Source organism: Aplidium turbinatum, chromosome 8 (assembly GCF_918807975.1).
Source record: "Aplidium turbinatum chromosome 8, kaAplTurb1.1, whole genome shotgun sequence".
Taxonomy (NCBI): Eukaryota; Metazoa; Chordata; class Ascidiacea; order Aplousobranchia; family Polyclinidae; genus Aplidium; species Aplidium turbinatum.
The window spans coordinates 14,120,939-14,144,832 of record NC_137479.1 but is presented as its reverse complement, the minus strand read 5'-3'; the positions used below and the strand labels follow the sequence as shown (position 1 = coordinate 14,144,832).

Here is a 23,894-nt window from a genome sequence, read left to right as displayed (position 1 = left end):
TTTTATATGAGAATCGTAAAAGACATTGGTCAGCAGGCTAAGTCGAAAAAAAATTTTTTATTAATCTATGTTTTTGAATTTTAGCCTTCTATTAGTGAAATAAAAAATATCGCACAATGTATAGCCAAGGCTTAACACACTAGGCAACATATTGAGATATTACTGTGTCACCTCCGACGAAAACTGTGTCAGATATATTAAAAACAACACAAAACTGATGCAGAAAAAAAGATAACTATGGCAGAGTATTTGAAAATAGACAAAAACAATAAAACAAATGCAATTGATTGAAATGAAACACTACAAAATTTACGGACATAGAGAAAAAAACAGATCACGATTTGTACGCTATTGCCGCATCTTGGAATACTAAATTCAACAAAAGTATTGCAAATAAAGACAACACAGTATATTGAAAAACACTTTAACCATTTTTGATCAATGCAACATCATAAATGAATGCACAACTTTGAGGATTTTGTTTTTGCAAAACATCTCATTTAAGCATAGTACAAGGCAGCAACATACGCTACGCAATATCACAAACATTGGAAGTTCCCGGTTATTGAGAAAGCCCAATAGATTATATATATTTGTTCTTATACCTCAATACTTGAACACAGTCATGCCTACATTTAGGCGCTACAACAAAAACTAATTCAGTACAACTGCATGAAAGCACAACCGAGTACAACTTCAACCATTTTTTTTACAGAAATCCGTTTGATTTACTCTTGTTCAAAATACGAAAAGTTATATGGATATTTGATGCTACTAGCCTACCATACATAACAAGTAGGCTAACCTTACACAAACATTTAAAAAATGACAAATGTACAGAGAAATATACGTTTAGGCGTTAAGTACCCAGCTGCTGATAAAAAAAAGTATTGACAAGAAAAACTTCAGCGACGTAAGAACAACCAATAAGTATTTAGTACCAAAATCGATAGCTCAGTCGGTGAGGCGTCGGACGTTGCGTAAGAAACCGCAGAATGAAGCTGTGCTCGTTTGGGAATGTGGGATTGAACAATGAACAACGCATTTCAAGGACTGCTCACCGTTAAACGGCACCTAATGAATGGAACAGTTTGCACACAGCAAACGGAAACTTCAATCTGTCGATCTCGGAGACTGGGCCTGTGTCAGTGGCTCAAAGTTTCTACAAGTATGCGAAACTGCCAGAATTAAGCTCTCAAAGAAGCTTTCTCAATCCGGGGATGAAGATGTTTTACAATTACAATGAAAATACAAAACATCGGAGAAGCAATCACTAATGTGACCAATATGTTTTAGCATTACAAACAATGACATAGAAACCGTAACACAAAAGTTATACAAACGGACCAACTTTCTCCTAAAATGTTGATTTGGAAAATTTTCTCGAAATACGGTTTGTTACATCTGTGCCTAAGATTTGTTTCAAGGAACTGTAACGTCCTGTAAAAACTTGACAGAGATCACTAAAACCAAATCTGAAAAAACATCAGCAAACAAGCGTTCTTGCAAAGGCGGGTAAACCTCCAATTAGCTCACATGAGTTTGTTTCGAAGACCTCACAATCTATCATCTTCTCCACCAACACCAAAAGATCATGTGTTTTGAATTGCTTGGTTATGATGTTAAATCAACGTAACTTTGCTACGAGTTGTTGTTTACTTCCACACTTGGAGTGTCGTCAATCGTCACAGGAGAACATTTAGCTGAAATTCAAACGCATGAATATTTTAGGTGTGTGGTAAGTTGGACTCAGTTGGACAAATCCGTTCTTTTCACACATTATTTCAACCTCTGCAGACAATTGATTTTTACCAGCTCGGATATGCAGTTCACAGTATACTGTATATCAGTTAAACTGTGATAGCGTGGTTGTTTTTCCTGCTACGAAGGTCTCAAATTTCTAATTCACTTCTACTGCAAGCATTGCGTCAAAATAAAATTAGCTTAAAATATGTAATTGTAGGCTACGTTTCAACGCACAATTATCAACTATAAAACCAGGCATTTTTTTCGAAAATTTAACAGTGTTGGTGTGTATTTTACGTTTGGGTTACCATAAGAGACCATACTCAGCTTGCAATAGTCGCACACTTTTGTTTATTCAACGTTTAATCACTGTTAAAAGGTTATTCTTTTTATTTCTGGATGGAAATAAACTGTAGGCTACTTGACATTTTTCGACCCCACGATAATGTGCGTCCTCAGAGGCGAGATTTGACTTGACATGGAGTAATCGTATTCCTGGCAAGCAAGATGCAGAAACTGCCTCCAGCTCAAAAATTACAAAGGTTGTGTTTCAGATGTTGCTAGTTGGTCCATTTTCAACCCATGTTGTCGTCCTTGAGATGAGTCTGGAGTCACACCAGTACACCACAGATAGGAACGTAGCCTACCCCAAACGCTTCTTGTTTCCCTTAATTCAACGAGATTTCATTCGTAAACGTATTTTATTCACATATCGAGCAAGATGTATACATTTCTCCTGTAGCTGGTTTTATGTCAAAAAAATATTCTACAATCTATAGGCCTACTTCGGTTTTTCAAAACTATCACTTTTTCGCTCAATTTTTCCAGCAAACAAATATGCTGTAAGAACGACCACTGAAAGGAATCTAAGATTTAAAGGAAGCTTTTACTCACAGATATTGTTATTCGTAGTATCCACTTGAGCAGTTGAGTTGTTATCATCACATAAGAATGGGACAGCATCAGACCCAGAAATATAGTTGATCTGGTAAATACGTACATCAACATAGATTTTCGTTGGATTGCAAGATATCACACCAACATTTACTTAGCAAGTGGCTAACAGTTTCCATAAAATTTTGTAAAAATCAAAGTTCCCTACTCTTCGCTGCTTGAAAAGTTTACAACCCAAGCTGTCGCCTGCAGTAATAAATAAGAAATTATATTTTTTTAGAAAATTTCAATTAAAGTTTAGACTGCTAGCAGCAGAGCAGTTGACCAAAATGTGACTCTGACAAATCGGACTGATTCGCTTTAACTTTATTTCAATCTATTGATTTCTTTACATGATTTGAAGTTTTGAGGTAGGCCTACTACAGATTTTGCTTTAATATGTTGCAGTAAAGGCTAGTAACATAGACTTTGATATCTTGTTCATATTTTGACGTCAGGAGTTCTATAAAAATGCTAATGTAATTGCAGAAACATGATGTTAGGCTTTGTTTGTGCATCACAATAAACAATTTGACGTTATTTATGTAACAGGCAGCAACAACAAATTGCTAGCTTGATTACGCGTTATTACTGATGGTAACCAACTTCAACAAGTCTCGAACAAAGACTTAGCTAAAAACAACAACAGAATATCCACAACTCGTGAATAATTTCGATAAACATAAAATTAAATAATTTTTGATGAGGTAAAATTTTGAAAACTTTTTACTTCATTTTAACGCATGAAAGTTGTTCGAAGTGGCCTTGAGGAAACGAATAAAATTTTGGCATTGATAATAAGCCCAGAAAAAGTGTGACTTCATTAACTTAAACGAGCTCAAGCAATCATCTAGGTTTAGAAGAAAATGCAATGGCTGGTTCGTTGACTAAAATATCATACCTTTGCTTTGTACGTTGAAGTAAAGCAACAAAATACTTTGAAACAAAGCGCACACGTGACAACAGCGGTTGCAATTTCGAAACAAGCCAACGCAGTATTGAAGGAGTGAAAAGTGATTAAAAGTACCTGTAAAAAAGTGAAAACAATATAAATATGAGACAATGCATTTTGATATTTAATAATTAAAGTGCAGTACGTAATGCATTTTTATATTGATACTAATTGTTTTATACAACAAACCTTGTAACTTGAGCAGCAATTCTGAGAAGAATAAGTCGCGGCTATTGACAATTCTAAGCTGAACAAAACACACGCAAAGAGCGTGCTAAATGCTGACAACCACCAAGACACTGATACCTGCGCATAAACAGAATTAGCAATCAAATGAAGCACTATAGTCATAAACAAAAAAATTCTGTTTAGCCAGACATACATGAGTCATTTTCATGCTTATACAATACAAATTCTCTATTCTCCTAGTGGCCAAGTTTCTTCTAAAAATCACAAGCTAATTGTACAACATTGAAAAAATACGTTTATTTTTGACAACAGGTTTTCACTTTTGCTAATTTGTGGCAAATTTCAATCAACAAACGACCATGATGGCAGGGTGTAACAACAAACGAGTTAGTTACAAGTAATGATAGAGAACGTTCTGTATTCTCCAAACAATCTTAGCTGTCGATGTTTCCATCACACACAAGTCAACGTTAAAATTAAAAAAGGTAACGTGACCAGCATTGTCTAGCCTACAACATTTTTTTTTATAAGTTTTTGAAGACATCCTTTGCTTGTCAACTTCTTATAATCAGCATTTGCATACAGTCAACAATTTGAACTACAAACAACTGCGTTGTTGATAGTAATAATTTAGGATGCCACTGAAACATGGCCTTTAACCACACTTTAAAAGTTTAATTAAATAGAAAAATAGTCCAAAGTTTTTTTCTTTTATTATATACTTCACCAAATCTCCACAATAAAATGGTGGCAGAAATAAAGCTATTTAACATATATCTAGCTGAGCACGGTTTACGGAAAACTAAAACTCTGCAAGTAAAATAGTAGTATCACTTACATACGCCCCTTTCCTTCCCGAAATACATTTGTACAGGACTATACCGGTAATCAAAAACTAAAAACAAAAAATAAATAAACATGAGAAAATGCATTGGCGTGAGAGACAACAAATATATGTTAAACTTACAACAGAAAACACCAAAAAATAGTTGAAGGGTAGCTGTTTAATATGGAAAATACATTCCTCATTAGTCATTACACAAGCAGTAGGCTACATTAGAAGTAAGTATAGAGTCAGGTGTGCAGACTTTACTATAATAGTTCCAAAGCGGTCAATCCTCCAGTGACGGCAAAATGTTTATCATTACAATTACAACAGGCTAATTGCATGACCAGGGTATCGAAAGACTCTGAAACTTCCACCATTTCCTTTTCTTACTAACAATTAAATCTTGTTCGCTTTTGGCAACCTGCCTAGAACAGTTTTTAAAGCGTTCTTGCATTGACAGAAAGCTATAATGTTTACTAGTAAGCCTATTGCTTTTGGTCTAATTCTTTGATCTATAATTCATAAGCATGACTTCACTTATGTAGCTTACTGTAAATCACGGTCATAAAATGCATGATCTTTGTTTACTGTTTTAATTTAAGCGTGTTTCAAGGAAATTACTGGAAGGTGTTCAGAGAGATTACTCACTAAGTTGTCATTTGCAGCAATAGAAGCTTGCCGTTTAAAATTTAGTGAAAACTGCAAGTTGCACGTGTTTGCATGCACATGAGAGAAAGGGTGAATTTTAATTCTTTGAAATGGGATGTTAACACGGGGAGTCAATCTCCAACACTAAGTAGCACAAGCTGCTGTAGGCCAGTGCGCAAGGTCCATTTCTAATAATCCAGTGTTTGTGGTGTAGCCTACTATCATCATCAACATCATCACGTGCCGTCTCCGATCCAAGATTGGCTGTCATTTGCTTCCACATATCACATTCTTCCGTTACTCTTTTGCTTCTTAAATGCTTGACAGTCCAGCATCAAGAACACCAATGTCAAGCATCGGTGTACTATGCAGTAGTAGATACATAAAAAATGCACATGCGAAACAAACCTAAAATGACAGCACAACACACAATTTAACATGCATTCAATTTGATAGGAATGATGAACTTGACTTTGGTTGACCTGTTGTCTTATTTGTGTAAAAGTTCAAGTTGTGACTCGAAAAAATCTAAGCTCATGCGCAACGTAATCAGTCATAGAACTGTTTTGTCTTTCAATTTTGTTGCTGCTTATGCATATAGCCAGGCTATGTGATATGGTAGGCCCGTCAACAGAAAAAAATACTATAGGCTTACACTATTATATTAGCCTACTTGTAGGCTATTTATGTTGGTCGAAATGCTTTTGCTAGAGAAACGTAGTCTATTGCACAGTACCAGGTGGCCATGACAGTACCAAGGACGGATCCAGAAAGTAGCATTAGGAAAGCGATTTCATACAAAACAGAATGATGCGCATATAAGAAGTTACTCTTCTGTGTTTTTTAAAGGAGAGCGATCGCCCCAATCGCCCCTTCTCCTGGATCATCCACTGCACAGTTCTTCCATTGATATGTTTCATAGCAGAATGCAACAACAGAACGTCATATTCTGAACTTACAGTACATAGATAACTTTTGCAAATGGTTTATGATGCTATTGACGTAGGCTGGGTTAATATGCTTGCACCATTTCGAAAACAAGAAATCCGTATTGAACGAATATAAAAATAATCTATTATTGATTTGTAAATCATCGACAGGGAGCCACAAAGAGTATTTGCCATGAACAAACAAGCTAACCTTTATGTCAACTTCAGCTCATGCATTATATAATTTAGTTGCTTTGTGATGGAAGTAGGATTACAGAAGAACAATGCAAAAGCATTATTTATTCCTTGACTCGTGGGTCATTGCTTACCACAAATCCACACCAAGTTCCAGGTGCGGAGAATGTGTACCCGTAAGAAAGGAAGTGGTTCGAAGTTGAAATGCCAATTGAGACCAATCCAAAAGCAATTGATATCAAGCCCAGAGATATATGGGAGATCTGAAAATGAATACCACCATATTGTGACTGAAGGTACAACCGCACGGTTGACAGGAGAGGACTCTACCATCTCTAAAGCTGTAAGAGTGTTCGAAATACATTTTCTGTCGTTAAAAAAAATATTTGTATCTCGCGACAAAAGCACACAATTTGCATCGAAATGTGGGCATTTGAACCATTTCAACTTCATTTGTTCCCTGTATCGTACTACAAATTTGTAGTCACGTCACTGACTGCGATCACTGTAACCAGGGTCAAGCAAAGCCTTTTTAAATAGTTTATTCTTTACAAATTGAGGGAAGTGAGATTTTTTGAACAGACCCATAATTTGAAAAATACCATTGCAAAACAGTTTAAGCGCCGTCACCAAAAAGTAGGAGCCCACCAGTGGATTTCGAATGGCGAGATGGTGCTCAAACAGCACTGACTGTTACAACACGATTAAAATATTAAGTCTTGTTTGTTTGACGTAGAGATAGAGCTTTTGTACAACTGAAATTACAAGCTCAAAATTAGTGGACGTTGCATTTTGAAAGGTGAACTAAACGTAGCCTTTTTGCCAAATAGCATTTTCGTTGCTAGCTTGGGCCGAACGCTGTTACAGTATACTCCTATTTATCTGCGGGTGGACACATAAATGTGAGCTATTGTTTGCATTGGCAGACAAGCCTAACAAGTGCGACAAGTCAAACAATGCCTCAAATGAGTCATGAGAAGTCACTATGTTCAAGGTCAATTAACTTTTCACAATTTAGGTGTGAATACAAATACACATAGCCTACACTGTATAGAAGTTTATCTATTATCATGAACACACACCAATACGACAACCAAAAGAAAGCTTGTAGTTTAAGCATCATTACATTCCTTGGGTTGTTGTTTTGTTACCGAATACCGACAATCTTGAGTTTATCGATAAATTGATGAAATACTGTATACGCCTACAACTAGGAAAAACTATTGTTAACTTACTGCTAGCTTACGAAGCTGATTCCTTTCATCAGGTTCAGGTTGAACTAAATGGTCGCGTGGTGGACAGGTCACATCATGTAAAACTGGTTCGGCCATTACGCGTGGGTGCACACCACAGGTGCTTAATATTCACTTATTCAGCCCACTTTGTTGAAGTTCTCAACTGTTGTTAGTTCTATATCGGTTTATGAAGAGCAGGATGAAGAGTTTGAAAAAATCCTATGAATCTAAAAAGCACAGAACCGCTACTGAAATCGTTTTCAGTAAGACTAATCTCAACAGAAACTTTTACAGTCATTAGACTACAGACTGAAAGACAAATTGCTTCGCACAGTTCATGTTCGTTTCTTCACAATTCTGACTAACCCAGGCCATCAAAGAGTAGGCTGCTACAGCATAGCAATGGTTACGGTAATAGAGGCAATAGAGGTACGGTAAGGTACTAAAGTTGCTGGTTAGTGAAGTAAATACACCTACTGCAGTTTATTAAATAAGTTAGCCTAGACCGCAAGAATAAGCTGGTAGGTAATACGCACGTTATTATAAGGGAAAATTATCAAACTTTCTTATTTTGGGTGCATAGTTGTAATCTTTTATGGTACTCGGCTACTCGCTGCCGTTAGAGGGAAGTTTTGCTGATGCTGATTTTCAAATCGTCAGCAGATTATCACATCCAACTGATGGGTAAAATAAACGAAAATTGCTGAAGTATTATCGAAAAATGTTGAAATGACTTTACCAAAAGCAACCGCAACTCGCCTCTGAAAGTTCAACTATCATAAAACTGTCTTCACGTACCCCGCTTGTTGAGAAGTGATTTATCATTTCTGTAGTGAAACTAAACTTTTATCCAAGCATGTTTTGACTGAGCTGACACATCTACACTTTTGATGGGTCCTATTCAGTATTCGCCTTTTATGCAAAAAAGGCTGAATAACTTGAACTAGTTGATCGTTTATCGCCCATGAAACCAGAAATGAAACGAAAGCGATGAGAATAGCAAAAATATAAAAAAGAAAAAGGGAACGGTTGCAGCTCAATCAAACGGCTTATCCTCTTTGCACCTGATGCTGCAATTGACAAGAAAATAATGAATACCCCACTTTGTTGGCTTTCGCGTTTCTCAAAATATAGAAATGACCAATAAAATAAATTCAAAATGGGAAAATTATTAGTTCTAGACGTCTGTATCAGATCAGGCACATAATCATCATCATTAGTTCTAGATTATTGTATCCAACGCCAAACCTCATTGTATGTTAATTTGTAACAGTAAGTTAGATATTTAGTGAGCTTTAAACTGACGACATCCAAAGTGGACCTTTGTGCATTTGTGCTCACTGTGACCTTTGTGCATTTGCAGTTTGTGTATTATTTCGTTGTTTTGGATATGGACAGCTTTGTCTGACGCAAATAAATAATAATAATAATTATAAAAATATCAATTTGATTATGTGCTAAACAATAGATAGCCTACTATTTATTGATTTGTTTATTTGCTTCAGATATGCACACATGTTACCAGTGGCGTAACATGTGTGCATATCAACATGTGCATTTCAACTCCCCCCCCTTTGGCACGCATGTGACGTCACGATATTGAGAATGATGCTTTCAGTCTCTTTATGTCTGTAAAGCAAAGTTTTCCTAATTTTAAACGAAACTGCGAAACTGCATTAAAAGAGCGAGTTTTCCCAATACCAAACGTTCAAATATCTCAGCCAGGAATTAGCAACAAGAAAACATAGACTTAGCTTTATTTCCGAAATATGCCGAAGAAAACATGATCTTATCCTTTTGCTATGCCACCGGACAGCACCATTGTACAGGAATATTCATACTCACATTTTTGTTGAAAATGCTCTCAGAATGCACCAAATTCAAAGTAATTTTTCAAATTTTTCTGGAGGAGGGCCTCCGCCGCTGGGTGTAGTCTTAGGCGAACACGCCGTCGGGCTTCGTTCGCCGGCCGTCAAAAACCCCCCTTTTTTAAATTTCTGGCTACGCCACTGCATGTTACACATCCATATGGAAATACATGATAAAAAGAACAAAGTGAGGAAAAATGCACGTACCGTACAAGGAAATGATTACAAACATCTCAATCTTCCTTGTACAATAATTTACAAGCAACATCTTAAAATTTTGATCTTAGACATCAGTATTTAGCAGGGCACAAATTGGATTATTTATTACTGTAATATAATAGCCTACTGCAGGCTTGGTTTATCACAAGGCTCTGAAAAACATGCCTGTTTTTCAGGGCATGTTTTTTCAGAACCATGGTTATAGGATACAGGGGTGTAGGGAGAGAGGGGCGGTTGATAAAATAAAAATACAAATTGGTTACGGTACTTCAAATTTGAAAGTGTACAACACTTAGGTCATGTTTAAAGCTACGATTATTCAATTTAAAACAAATTGTCGGTCACAATAGGTTAATTAATTGATATATCAAAACTAAATACTAAATATTTCAAAAAAAAAGTTGGCTTGCCCTGAACACCTTTTTAGCTTTACGCTTTCTATAGGTTTTTAGCTCACGGCTTTATAATTAGGCTATTGAATTTTAAACTGCTTACACAAAAGTAAATAACGGTAACACCTACAACCAAAACTCCATTTCTTTAAGGTCGCGTACTTTTTTTGGAGGACTTGTAATTCTTTTTTAATGAAAAATGTTTTGTCTTCCGAGAACCTTCAAAAGTAGCCTACAGTATTCAAGTTATTGTCTTAATATTATATTATCATAATTAAAAATTGAAGGAATCCAGCAACTCTAAAAAAATTTGACGTCTCTGGTGCCGGAGTCGAAGTCTGACACTTAGGCTAAAATCAAGTAGTTGGAGTCATATATTTTTCGCCGATGCCACAATCCCGATAGCCCACATCTCACACGCCGAAACACAAAACAAAATTAAGAGGCTATATTGCTAGAGAGTAATGACTATTCACCATAGTATTTTATTTGTTCAAGTTCTGAACTCTTCAATTAGCGTATTTCTGTACAACAAATGGTAACTGATTCATCTTATGGCTGTGAAAAACGGCTGAAAGTAAGGGCAAAACGGTTTTCGTATTTAGCCTAATGCTTAAGTGGAGTAGAACTTTTCTTTGCAAGAAGTGCAGCGTTGCACTGTTTGTCAAATGTTTATTCATATTTTTTTCATCAGGTATTTTCTTAGATGAAAAACTTTCGATAAAAAAATGTTGTTTTGTTGGCGACTTCGTTTGAGCTGCGAGGTGGGATGTGCATCCCTTTACCGTCCTAATGAGTCGATGTTTGCTTTGGAACTATTTCAAGCATTTGCAAGCCATTATTTTGTTCTTTTTGTTGGCCCACCAATATTTTTATTTAGTTCTTGTTAGCAAACACAACACGTTTTCGTTTAAACCACTAGGATGAATGAGGCGTAGTTGTGATTAGACAAAGTTAGACAATTAGGCATATATGGCAGTAGCGTTATTATCCTGATACTCTTCTCACAAAATCATGTCGTTCCAGTCTGTTTGAATGGGCTGAATTGAGTCTGTTTGAAAAAGCTAAATTAAAAGATATTTTACGCTCCGCACTAGCTCACACAGTTTGTAGTATAAAAGAAAACTGCAAAAAAATTTTGGGATTACATGTTTGGAATTTTCGACGACTGCTACAAAGTTCATATAGCTTGGCGGTTCATACATGTTATACAGTATGTAAGTTCATGTACAACTTTGTGCTGCAAAATCTGCAGATTTTAGTATTCTCTCAAATAAAATTTGCATTTTTTCAATCAGAGGCCAAGTACCTGGCAGCTGTGGAAAGGTTTTTATTAGAATAAAAAAGTAGCCGTAAGGCATAAGCGGAGAAAGTCAAGCAATAGCCTCTCACCTGACTATAGGCTGACTTTTAACACAACCATGCATAACTTCTAGCTTTCTAAATTTAGAAATAAAATGATTAATTAAAAATAAATAAATAAAACGTTTACGTAATATAATTATTAATTCATAAGAACTGTTACATAAAAAGTTACATAACTTTTCAATGCTAAAATAGCCAAAGGCACTTAGGCTTATATTAAAATAAACAACTGGGATGGTTAGAATTACATATTATATCTTGCTACGTCGGCTATGTTTAGTTAGTGTGTCAGAATAGAGTTGTTTTAAAAGCAGCAGAAATAAATCGTACTAAATGCAGTAAAGTATTTTTCTACAGCAAAAACATTTAGAGAAAGATTAATAAAAACATGTCACTGTGGCCTCCTTTAGACCTGTAGTACAGGGGTATAGATCACTTTTCTAGAAAGCTTTCAGAGGATTAACAAAAACTCTTGACAATCACTTGACACACCATTGCCATCGTAATAACGCTCTGTTACTTTATAGTTATACCAAAATCCATATTTGTTGCATTTAGTGCTATACTTCTGTGTCAGTTTAGTTGGCATTCTTGTAGACGACTACTTTACGGTTCACACTTCGCAGTAGGCTAGCAGCAAAAAAACCAAAGATAAATCACTGAAAAATATAAAAACCTTGATTGATTTTCTTGTTTTGCTACAACGCAGTTAAAATTTTTCTGATTTTTTCAATACGAAGAAAAGTGTTTTATGTCACTAAAACGTTTGAAAAACACTGCTGTAGGGTTTCTAACCGATCGGACAAGTCTACTGATGACATGAAGAACCCAGACAGCAACATCCGTCATTTTTACATTGATTCAACGTCTGCAGACGTTGAATCAATGCAAAAATCACGAATTTTACTGTCTGAGAAGTGCTTTTGACAGCGTCATAACTTCCTGATTATATGTTACCAAACAAAACGAAACGAACTCAGTGCATTAGACCTATTGAAGTCGTTACAGCGAGTGCGAGTGGCCACTAACCAGTTTTTAGATTTTTTTGCTTCTGATGTGGACTGTCAGTAAGCTGTTTGTCAATCACAGTTGTTAAAACAAGATAAAAACTATACAAGCTTAATTTTAACTGTATTATATCATATTATATAATCTCTCTGTAAAAACTGGTAACAACAGACGCTCGGTAGCTTACCAGTTGGTGATTGTCTACACAATACGTTTGAAATCTGTTGTGTTTTAAAGTATGTTGGGCATTGGTTGTTACGTATACATTATGTAAGCTATTCGGGTCGAAAATATTCTACTACTACTCAGCTCTTTGCCTACTTTTTCTGCAAGAATATGTAGATTATAGAAGTAGCCTACTTGAAACTCTAAAAATAGTTGAAGTGTAGGTTTCAAGGAATTTAAGCTTGTATCTTAAACAATATTTAATTTTACAAGTAGGCTAAGTAACCCGTTAGGTCTGTCGAGAGAAGGTAATCACTTTCAGTTTTATTGGTTTTGTATGATAGAGATCATGATTGTTTTAGATCGGTTGGGGTATGCCTTTTTAAGGCTACCAATATATTAGAAATATTGTATTTATTATGAATTTGTTATTTTAGGTCACTTGTGTAGCTTTATGTTTTTTGGCAAACAATAGACTACAACCAAATTTGCATTGTAAAATGGGAAAAAGAATTCACGTCACGAGTGCAACGCAACTGCGTATGGTTTTTGTCCTAACACGTCATGGGAGCAGGACACCCTGCCATCCGAACCTTTGCATGGGTGTTGAGTTTAATAGTAACTTGATGAAGCATCCTTCTCACACATTCTTTCCGATAGAAGTAAAAGACAGTAGTAGTGACAACGATGACGATTGGATGAATAAGCCACCCACTCCGAATTCTTGCTTGAAAGGAGGAAAATGCCTTCCAGGAGAACTTGTAGCAAAGGGCGCATCTGACCAACATTGCCTTGGGAAAAACCTGCGAGAAATCTACATTGAGAAAGAAAAGTTTTTAAGTCAAGTGTACGACAAAAAAGAAATACTTTTGCAATCAAGCAAGAAAAGGAGAACCGTTGAGTCTACTCGATGCATTTTATCAGGTAACTTGTGACATTGGCAAAACAAAAATTCTGCCATAGTCGACCGTAATGCGTATAAACGTGTCTAATGACGTAAAATATTATGCAGTCAATTGTCGGGATCAGCGCACTTAAATGTAGTCTATTTTCTCGTTTGTAGATCAGTAGCCTAAATTATACCAAGGAAATATTCGAAATGTAGATCTTAGGTCCCATGATCACATGTTATAATATTTTCTCTCTAGTTCAGGACAGCATCAACAACCAACAATGCGGTTAAAAAAATAAGACTGTTCAATGTTCACCAGGGACGTAATTATAAAATAATATCTCGCGTTCTTCTGGCGACTGCAAACTAGGCTATGACCAGTTGTTGAGAATGGTAATCAGCATTGTTTAGGTCTACAAATAAATAAGTTTTTTGGATCAAGAAAACACGTTTTTAGGTATTTAAGGAACAACAAAATTTGTTAAAAATTTCTCACACGGTTTCAAATACAATAGGCTACCTATAAAACACACATTTCCAAAAATGATATTTTTATTGTTGTTCCCCAATTTGTTTAGCACAAACCACAAACTATCCGTCGGTAGGCTATAAAATATTTATTGCAACTTAGGCTAATTGGTAAAGCGTAGCTTAATGAAATAAAGCAGATTCGCAGTAAATACCATGCCAACTTTTTAGGTTTGTATCCAAACAATGCCAACAGCAAACTCAAGGTGCCAATTTATGTTTCGGACACAACAGAGAATGTAATTTTACCTTACAATCCATACACGGAGTTTTTGGCTAAGAGTATCGTCAGTAACCCGCAAATAATTCCTGGTTTGCAAGATGCGGTATGTATTGTATATCGTTGACATAGATGATAGGCCTATCAATGTTTCCTAACCTGACATCAAAAACTTCTTGACAGTCTGTAAAAAGTATGATGGGATTTCGTAAATTCATTGATTTTAGGAAAACGAAATAAAATCAAAGCAATAAAACTCATGAGTTAACACTCATAGGCAACATCATGTGTGTTCTCTCGGGGTGTGCGCTTGAGCAACGCAAGTTAAGGACTGCTGGCTATTCAGCGGCATCTAACGGGTGGAATAATTCCCCGGCAACAAGACTTCAACAATCGAAAACTTCACTCTGTCAATCTCGGTGACCGGGCCTGCGTCAGTGATTCAAACCCTCTACAAGTATGCGAAACTGCCAGGATTAAGCTCTACAAGAAACTTTCCCAGTCCGAGCATAAAAATTCAATCAATCAATCAATGAACTTATTTATTAGATTAAGATGGCTGACAAAGCTCCCTTTACACTTACAAAGCTTTATCAACAAAGTCATACCTGTTTCTGAAACAAACTTATTTGATTTTTAGGAATCATTTTCTTGCAGGCTAACATGAGAGGTTTTTATTTATAAGTAGCCTATTTTATCATGTAGGCTACAAGAGATAGTCTAAATTTCAACCTTTGCGATTTTCCTGCTGTATTCGATAGAATACAGACCGACAGTTTAATCTGCTTCGCTTTGTGTCATTGTTGTGTTGATATTTAAATTTTGCTTTAAGATTCTTAAAATTGATGAAAAAGTGAAAACAAACAACAACCTTAATGTATCTGCTCTTTGGGACAACTTGATCACAATGAAGGAATTGGGCTTATTTCCAAAAATGTCCAATTACTTGTGGAACCTTATTTCTGCTTGGGGCTATAAATGGTTTATTGCTAGAGTGTTGGGAACAGAAGAATACAGGTAACAGTTATTGCAATTTTTGCACTATAACTCAAATCTAGAAGTCCTATAGCCTAACTCCGATTTGCACATGGAAAGGCTGTCTGTAAAAGTCTAACGATTAAACGCTTTATTTGAAAAACCGATTGAAAGCCTAAAACGTTTTTGTTGAGATTCAAGGCAAGGTGTTTGATGTGCCATGAAATACATCTTTTTTATGTATCTTCTCAGATTAAATGTGTTTGCAATATTCAAAAGAAAATGTAGTTACCCATTTTTTGTTAAAATTTTCAGGTTCAACGTTCTTCGATTTTCGAGCGGAATGCTGATTGATTTTATTTTAAGAAAAACAGAAGAACTTTCTACTGGAAAAAGCAATCCAAAGCTTTTTCTATTTTCTGGTCACGATGGCACACTCCTTTGTTTTTTACACGCCATTGGTCAGCAAATAGTGGACATCCCGCCGACAAGTTCTTGTGTTAGACTGGAAATTCGTGAAGACACAGAAGAAAAGAAGATGTTTGTTAAACTGTTCTTCAACGACAAAGAGCTGAACATCATTGAAACGCACCAACAAATGTGTAAATTAAGCACTTTTGTTGATTTAGTGTCAAAGTACCGACTCACGAGAAATGAACACAAGTTGTTGTGTGAATCTCACAGTAAGAAATTAGCGGAGGTACAAAGTAAAATGTGAAAGATTAGCCCGAGATTAGCCTTAGTCTACACATGGTTATTAATTAAGAAGCTGCTTAGCCTAACTACGCACTTTTCTCGTATAGATTAATCCATTTCTGTCTATGGTTGGTCCTTTTTTTTTGAGCGACTCAGTTCATATCCATTGCTGCAATAGCATTCTATCGCATTTTACGACTCCCAAGCAAGCAATTTTTGGTCATTCATTGAATAAAATTCTCAATTGACAAGCAGAGGTTGACAAACATTTTGAGTTACTAAATTTCAGCACAGTAAGACTAACTTAAAAGAAACAGCAATAAACGATATTATGTTCAGTTCAAATGGTAAGCAACTCGTGACTTTGACTTTCGACGACGTAGCAAGGTGTCTAATCATTAGCCATGGTAGGGATCAGAGTTGGATCAATTGCAATTGTAACAGCGTATTTGAATATGAATATTAATGTAACGCAATTCTACTTTCTTTGGTATTATCAAACTATAAAAAAATCAGTGATAGGCTACACAAAAATATTAAAATTTTTAATTTTTGCAATTGAAATGTGTACCGGTAGCCTAATTGATTATATTTGGAAGTAAGTTAATTGCATTTAAAAATTTCAGAACAACTATAACGTAATTGAACTTTCAGGCTTGAAAGCTATGTAATTGATCCAATTTTGATAGGGGTATTTTTGAACCCTGGCCTGAGATGGTTATGGAAGTACTAATTATTCTTCTAGAGGCCTTGGCAACCAAAAGACGAGTTTGCTTAATCTTTGGAGTCGTGTTATGATGTAATGCGCTTGCATTCATTCCGAATTCTCATTTGGAAAAACTATTTCTTTCCTTGATGAACATAAGTTACTATCTAAATCAAATATAGTAATAATTATATTTGATTTAATTCGCTCTGCTTTGCTTTTTTGCTTAGCATTGAGCACTTTTTGTAGTATTGACAGTTTTCATTGTTTTAAGTTAGGTATCTAGTAATTTTCCCTTCACTGAAGCAATGTCTTGCTTTTTTGAAATTTCGTAGGCCTGTTTCCTAGTCTTGGGTCTCTACTCTCTTATCGTAACCATGCCCAAATTTTCCTCTCAAAAGCCCTTTAACACAGCCCATTGCCTACTATGCTCCGTTGTCATTCTAAATAACTCAACAACTTTTGCACCCAGTGAAGCGAGGGTTACTGCGCAGCACAACTTCCCTTTGGAGCATGTGCGGCGTCATCACAATAACATTTTAGCTTATAAAAGTAAGCTGCATGAGGCGAACTGACCACCGAATCATTATTATTGTGTGTTTGTAAGTTTTTTTTTCACAAAGAGTTGAACACCGATTTATTATTATCATTATTATTTTGTGCTTGCTATCAGTTTTTTTCATAATATAAACGTTTTGCTTCTCTCCGGAAATATTTTAAATAAACATTTCAACCTGTGTTAGGCCTACAGCATCTTTGGACAGAATTTTACTATTGATTTAGGAAGAAAGTATTCTCAAAATGCACAATTTTGAGGTATTTTTTTCAAAATTTTCTGAGGAAAGCCTTCCAGACCCCCTTCCGGGTGCTTAATTCGTCTTCGTCGATTTGTTTCCACGCTCACCGACATGCGCAATAATATTGCTTTGCCTCTCTCCCTCAAAATTTGTGCTGGTTACGTCCCTGGTAAGAACGTAGCCTATGTCTTGATGATGATATTAAAGTTTGGTTGCTTTTCAGCAGTTTGCTGACATAGACTAGCCCTAAAAAGCATCGAAAAAGCTTGTGTGGTAAAAGGATAGCCTTCAAGCTACCAATATAGCTTACCTTCCATACGTTGGTCGTCAAGTTACACACCAACGCAAAGTGGGTAAAGATTTAGGTTGCAAGGACAAGAGGGCCAGAGATCCAATCTCAGCTCATCTTAAGGCATGCCATGATAAGTTTTGTCCAAGATACTGCCGAGCGCTTACTATTAAGGGATGCTTACCAATCTGCTACAACCAGTAGCGTCGATAGCATGGGCGCCGACAGTGGTGCCGAAGTTAGTTGAGGATTGGGGGGAATAAATCAACATTTTATCAAATTTTAGACGATTTTGAACATTGGGGGGATGCATATTTTTATACACAATTTTAGTGGTAGGCTACCGGTATTCAGTTTATTAAACAACGACGGACCTTCGTAAATTAGCTGCTAACAGTAACAGAATAATATACAGATAAGAAATCATGGAGATAAAAGTGCTACCAGTGCTCTTGTGAATGACTTCTGCAAGATTAAGAAACAAGCAAAGAAAAATTGGTACCTCCAGCGGGATTTGAACCTATGACCTTCCAATGAATAAGTTACTTAGTTTTTCCAAAAAAAAAAAAAACAGAAGTTAGGCTATACTTTTCTTCTTGTCCTCTCCACTAGAATCACTACACTTAAGTGACTTAGTGCACTATAGCACAAAGTCACTAGTCAGGAGACTGAAAACAATCGAAGCTACAGAAGAACATCTGCAAATTTATGACAAATTAATAACTTTTAAACACATCACAAGAACTTGTTACAACCAAACATAGTACTGCGTGTTACGGCAGTGCGCATTGAAAAGTCATTAGCAATGTTATTTATGCTGATGTCATTAAGAATATTTTGATCTGGAGTATTTGAGAATAGAGAGGTTTTTCCAACTCGGACAAAGCCTGGTAAGCTTTTTTTAGCATTGTAGGCCTATAGCGATTTTGCTCCTGTTGCCTTTCTAAATGAATCAATTTGATAACTCATCGATTGCCTTTTCAGCTCTGGATAATTTTTGACCATTTTAGGAACTAAGCCAGCCTTGAAAATTCGTGCAAGTTCCTTATACTTTGCCGAATCGGAATTCAGGCTAATTTTAAACCGTTCGGTCAGTTCAGAGATAACTCTGTCCATGAACTGATTGTAAAGTATTTCATAATGCAACTGAGTGTCTGCAGCAGCTGCTATCGAGCCTCCCCTCAATCTTCCAGGGACTCTTCTTTGTGTGGTGCTTGCAAAGGCGTGATAAAATTAGCAGCAAATTTTTACGGAAGTGAAACTGCATTTTTGTAATTGTTCTCAAACTCCAAATCACGATATTTCTCTAGAGCAGGGGTGGGGAACCTTTTTAGTATTGCGGGCCACATAAAATGAGAAATAACATTGGCGGGCCACTAAAAAATTCGAAATTTATTTACAGATAAAAAATGTAGCGAAGTAGACAATGATTTATTTCACTTTCACAGCTAGTGGAAGGGCTGAAAGCTTTTATTTTTGGTGAGTCGTGTGATGTCTGCTGACACGGAAGATGCTGCAACTCTTAACTGTATCTCCAGGTTTTTATCAGTCAATCTGGAGCGAAGCCGACTTTTGTTAGATTCAATTTGGAAAAAAACTGCTCGCAACGGTAGGTGCTTCCAAACAGAGACACATATTTCAAAACATGTTTCCGCATGACTGGAAAGTCATCAGCATTTATGTAGCGTTGATAAAAGTTGAGCAGTGGAACGTTTTGGTACATCGCTTTCAACGTACAGTCATTCTGGAGCTCTACTATTTCATGTTGGAAGTTACTAGGAACATCAGTTGCAATCACATTGAAAGAAGAGGCAAAAATATCTAACTCCATTTCTTTACTTTTTATGTCCAAAAATCTTGTATTAAATGTCTCCATAAGATTGACACACACATGGGCATATTTGGTTGTTGTAAAAGGCTTTTGCTCTTGCAAGGTAGGGAAATGTGCGGTATTATTGTTTTCAAGTTGTACTTTCTACAGATGTAGTTTAGCTTCAAATGATTTCACTTTTGCAAACAAGGAGCCCAATTTTAACGCGGGCCACATGGAACAGTCACGCGGGCCGCATTTGGCCCGCGGGCCGCAGGTTCCCCACCCCTGCTCTAGAGTGATTTTCAGGATCTGAAACAGCTCTTCACAAGAGTCATTGTCAAGTTTTTCTCCTTGCAGCGTGATACTAAATTGCTGCATAAGTGCCTAAGGCTTCAAAATCAGCACAAGTCCCAAATATGTTTCAGCTTTAACTAAGCTTGTTAAAATTCCTTGTGCTTTTATTTTTGCTTCTAGGGTAGACAGTACAGACCAGAAGCAATAATTTTTGACAAAAGTTTCGCGATGACATGATAGTTGACTGTATCGGTGTCACCCTGCACAATCATCTCGCCGTTGGGTGTAGGCCTAATGGTCGCAGTTTGCTTTTTGAATTGTCTGCAAAGTGCACAATTAAAAACAACAGCAATTTGAGATGCTTGGAAACAACTAAATCGAAGTACAACTTTATAGCAAATAATTTTTTCCAAATTATTGGGGGGGGGGTGCTGCCAAAATATTAGGGGGGATATATCCCCCCATCCCCCCTACTTCGGCACCACTGGGCGCCGATCCTTATAGGACAGCGGAGACGTGACCCCACCATCTTTTTAAATGTTCCCGCCATCTTTTTACATTATTTTTATAACTTAAAAGGGAAAATATTAACCGAATGTCACGATTTTATTAGTCAGACGTTTAAAATCTATTGAAAGGAGGGTACAAAATTTTTGTTTTATACGAGGAGACCCCGACCGTAATAGAAATGTTTTATAATGCGGGGAAACCCCGGTGCAACTCGCAAACTCTATTTGTTTTGGTTAAGCCAGGGCCATTAGCAGTGGTGCCCTCCTAGTGTTTTTCCACTAGATCTAGTTTATGCCATGTGCATGGGAAATATGGCGCAAACGAACAACCTCAATACAGCAACCAGCAACATAGTAGGGCTACTTTGAACATCACTAAATCACAGTGGTGTAGCCCAAAGAAAATGTGCGGGCTACTTTGAACACTGTGAAACCTAAACTAAAAAGGTGATGCTATCTAGAACTTTCGTAATTACAAGCGATATCCTCAACTCAAATCCAGTTTTCAATTATCCTCGACAAGCTAATAAAATTGAAAGCTTTTTCTAAAAAAACTGGGTCAAAAGCTCTTTTACTTTCCAAGATCGGCATAAAAGTTTCCAGCCTACTTAAAACTGTTATCTGGGGGCAAAAAATTAAAATTTCCAGAAAATACTCTCAAAGCAGTTTTTTCTGTCAACAATTCCATTATTTTGCCTTTTTCGGAAAGGACAATTCATAACGATCATTTGATGAAGTTTTCCGCGAAATGTAATTTAAAGTGTTCCTTTTACAGGCCTTACAATGGGTAGTCGGATTTTTAAACTAGTGTTCAAAGTAGCCCTGGTTGATGATAGGTAAATCATACAATATATTCCCACTTACCATCTTTTTTTTACACCAATTAATTGAGCCTTTGCTCCAGATTTTTATATAATTTTTGTTTCCCACGAGTATTTAAATTGTCCTTGTAGGTTGTAGCTAAGCTTCTTTTCCTCGTGGGAGACCCCAAAGTTTATCCGCTCTGCCTAAGGGCAGACCGGGTATAGGAGTCAAACGTACCTGTGTTGCGGTCACGTGATGGAGACGTGGGCGCTGCCCGGCTTTAAAACTTCTGCCGGTACCAGTCGCCCCACACGACGGGCTGCCCGGCCCGTCGTGAGCTGACCTTTTTGCGTTCATGGAAAGCTAAGCCTGTCTCCCTGGCCCGTTCCGCCATACTAAATTTTGCGGACGAGTTGCACAAAAATTTCGATCCACACTTTCCTTCCACAGGTACCTAGACTCCCCAGCCTGGCCCCCGCGACCTAAGCTGGTGGACTTCCCTTCCGGGTGCATCGTCACCCCATAATCACGCCGCTCCCCGCTTCCGCGGGGCGTGGCAGGCCGGTTCTTTAAAGTCTCTGACCTGGCTATGTTTATTGTGTTCTTCTCGCCGTGTCAATTATTTTGTACACGTGCGTTGTTGACCAAAATAAAACAGTTAATCACCGTTTTGGGTTGCATCTAGTGTTCTAGTGTTTTTTTGCTATCTAGTGTTTTTTTAGCGATTTAGCGTTATGTTGGTGTGCATATAAGTTGGACAGTGTTCAAAATAGCCCACCTATATTTTGTTTGGCTGCATCAATGTGTTTGTAGTGCTTTTCAAAGTGGACAGCGAGTTTTTTGTCTGGTTACACCCAGGGCCGGATTAAGACGAAACTGGGCCTGATGCTGCAGCGCAAAAACAGGCCTATTTTTTCTAGGCATTGGTACATATGCATTCGACACTCTGACTCCACCGTACACGCGTAATCAGACCGACCAAAGAGCCTTTATTGCTTTCGACGCAGTCAGCCAAATTTTAATGAACATGAACAATAATAACGACGTGTTATCGTAAAAACTCGAGAGTAACATCAGGCTATGTAACACCAACACAATTCAATACCAATATTGCCTGAAAAGCGGAGTTAATGAAGAAAAGGCTAATCCAGATCAACTTAACGTTGGCATATTGTCAATGCTGCGCTAGTGCTGCTTACTTATACTACTGTTTTTCGAGCCTTAGCAAGCGCGAAATCTTCGATCATGTCAGTGCAGTCAAGGCTGCTCAGCACCTCATGTTCAATGCTCATAAGCGCCAGCATGTTTAGCCTTTCCTCCCTCATCGAGGACCGCAGCTCTCCTTTGACTATTCCCACTTTTGAGAAGCTCCGCTCGCCGGAGGCATTAGACACCATCAAGCACAGATAGATGCGCAAAGCAATCTCGACGTTTGGAAATGTTTGAGAAAGGTTCAACGACGACAAAAGCTTGTACATGGTAAGCTCTGCTGACTCGTTCACACTCACCGATTTCGTGGGTGCGCAAATTGTGGATGACAAATAAGAAATGTGACCTTTCCCGCGGTTCGCATATTTTCTAATATGGCTAGCCAGCAGAGTATCGTACTCCGTCAACAACTCAATGATGCCAAGGTAGTTACCATTATGAGGGGAACCTATGATCTCATCCGCGCCCCTTATAGCAAGGCCACGCTTAGCTAGGAATATCAGAACGTCGATGAGCCGCTTTACAATCTGGCGCCAGTAACACCGCTCTTCCTCGACCTGTTTAGCGGCTAGGTAGTCAACACGACCGGCCTCCCTCTGTCGGCTCGCAAAAGACAACATAGCCTTGCGATGACCATCGCTGCTTTCATGCATTTTTATTCTGGATTCGCCTGACCTCCAATTGTCGAAACCGCCGGATACGAACTTGGTTGCTTGAACAGCATTACCACCGAACAACTTGCATGCAAAGCAGAACACCTTCCCGGTCGAAGGCGAGTAGCACAACCATTGTCTATAGGATTTTTCACCATTGAGCGGATGCGTATACGCACGAAGAAGGTCTTAGTGCATCGACGTTGGAATGATTCACCTAGGTATTGTCTGGCGCTCTCTTCAAACATCGATTCAGTGTGTTGGCAGTGTTTTGAACCTTTCTTGGCCCAATATTCTCGAGTGTCAGCGTTGATTTTACCCCACTGTCCTAAATCATTGGTGATATCCTTCAGCGTTTGCGCCAGTGCTTCGCCAGTGATAGCGTCTCCTTTCACCTCTGCTCTCTCCGCTGAACTTTCCCGCTCTTTATCCTCTCTTTCCTCATCAGGTTCATCTTGCTTGGCCTGGTCTTCAGGAGCGCTCGAATTCGCAATCGCATCCGACGCAGGCAATTGAGACGAAGCTGCTCGCATTCCAAAGTATGAACTCAGTTTTGGAATTTTCGCCAGAAGCTTTTCTTGTTCTGCTGCTTCTTTCCTTTTCTTTTTCGCTTTATCCCATCCACTGAGTTGAGACGCCATAGCAAGCGTGCACAAAACGCAGCTAAATTTGTAAATTGTGGAACCGTAAAATTTATCGCATTAACTTGAAATCTTCCGTTACAATAAACACAACGCCGTATATTTAGCCTACGTCACAGTGCAAAAAAAAAACATTAGCAATTGTCTTAGAATTAAGGCAGTCGCTAGCGTCCAAGTGAACCCCAATGCTTTCCA

General features: G+C 37.5%; 2 protein-coding genes across 2 annotated transcripts; one reads left to right on the top strand and one right to left on the bottom strand.

Annotated features, from left to right (window-relative positions):
• Positions 1–42: 42 nt before the first annotated feature.
• Positions 43–8,546, bottom strand: LOC145775367 (uncharacterized). Its single transcript, XM_082586654.1, has 8 exons — positions 8,455–8,546; positions 7,657–7,883; positions 6,556–6,684; positions 4,659–4,715; positions 3,821–3,937; positions 3,581–3,706; positions 2,641–2,731; positions 43–1,703 (listed from the first exon to the last, which is right to left on the bottom strand). The coding sequence occupies exons 2-8, from the start codon at positions 7,750–7,752 to the stop codon at positions 1,642–1,644; spliced, it is 678 nt and encodes a 225-aa protein (XP_082442780.1). The 5' UTR covers positions 7,753–7,883; positions 8,455–8,546; the 3' UTR covers positions 43–1,641.
• A 4,646-nt stretch (positions 8,547–13,192) lies between these two features.
• Positions 13,193–16,229, top strand: LOC145776006 (lysophosphatidic acid phosphatase type 6-like). The gene is made up of 4 exons (XM_082587416.1): positions 13,193–13,597; positions 14,265–14,419; positions 15,146–15,330; positions 15,604–16,229. The coding sequence occupies exons 1-4, from the start codon at positions 13,216–13,218 to the stop codon at positions 16,004–16,006; spliced, it is 1,125 nt and encodes a 374-aa protein (XP_082443542.1). The 5' UTR covers positions 13,193–13,215; the 3' UTR covers positions 16,007–16,229.
• Positions 16,230–23,894: the final 7,665 nt, after the last annotated feature.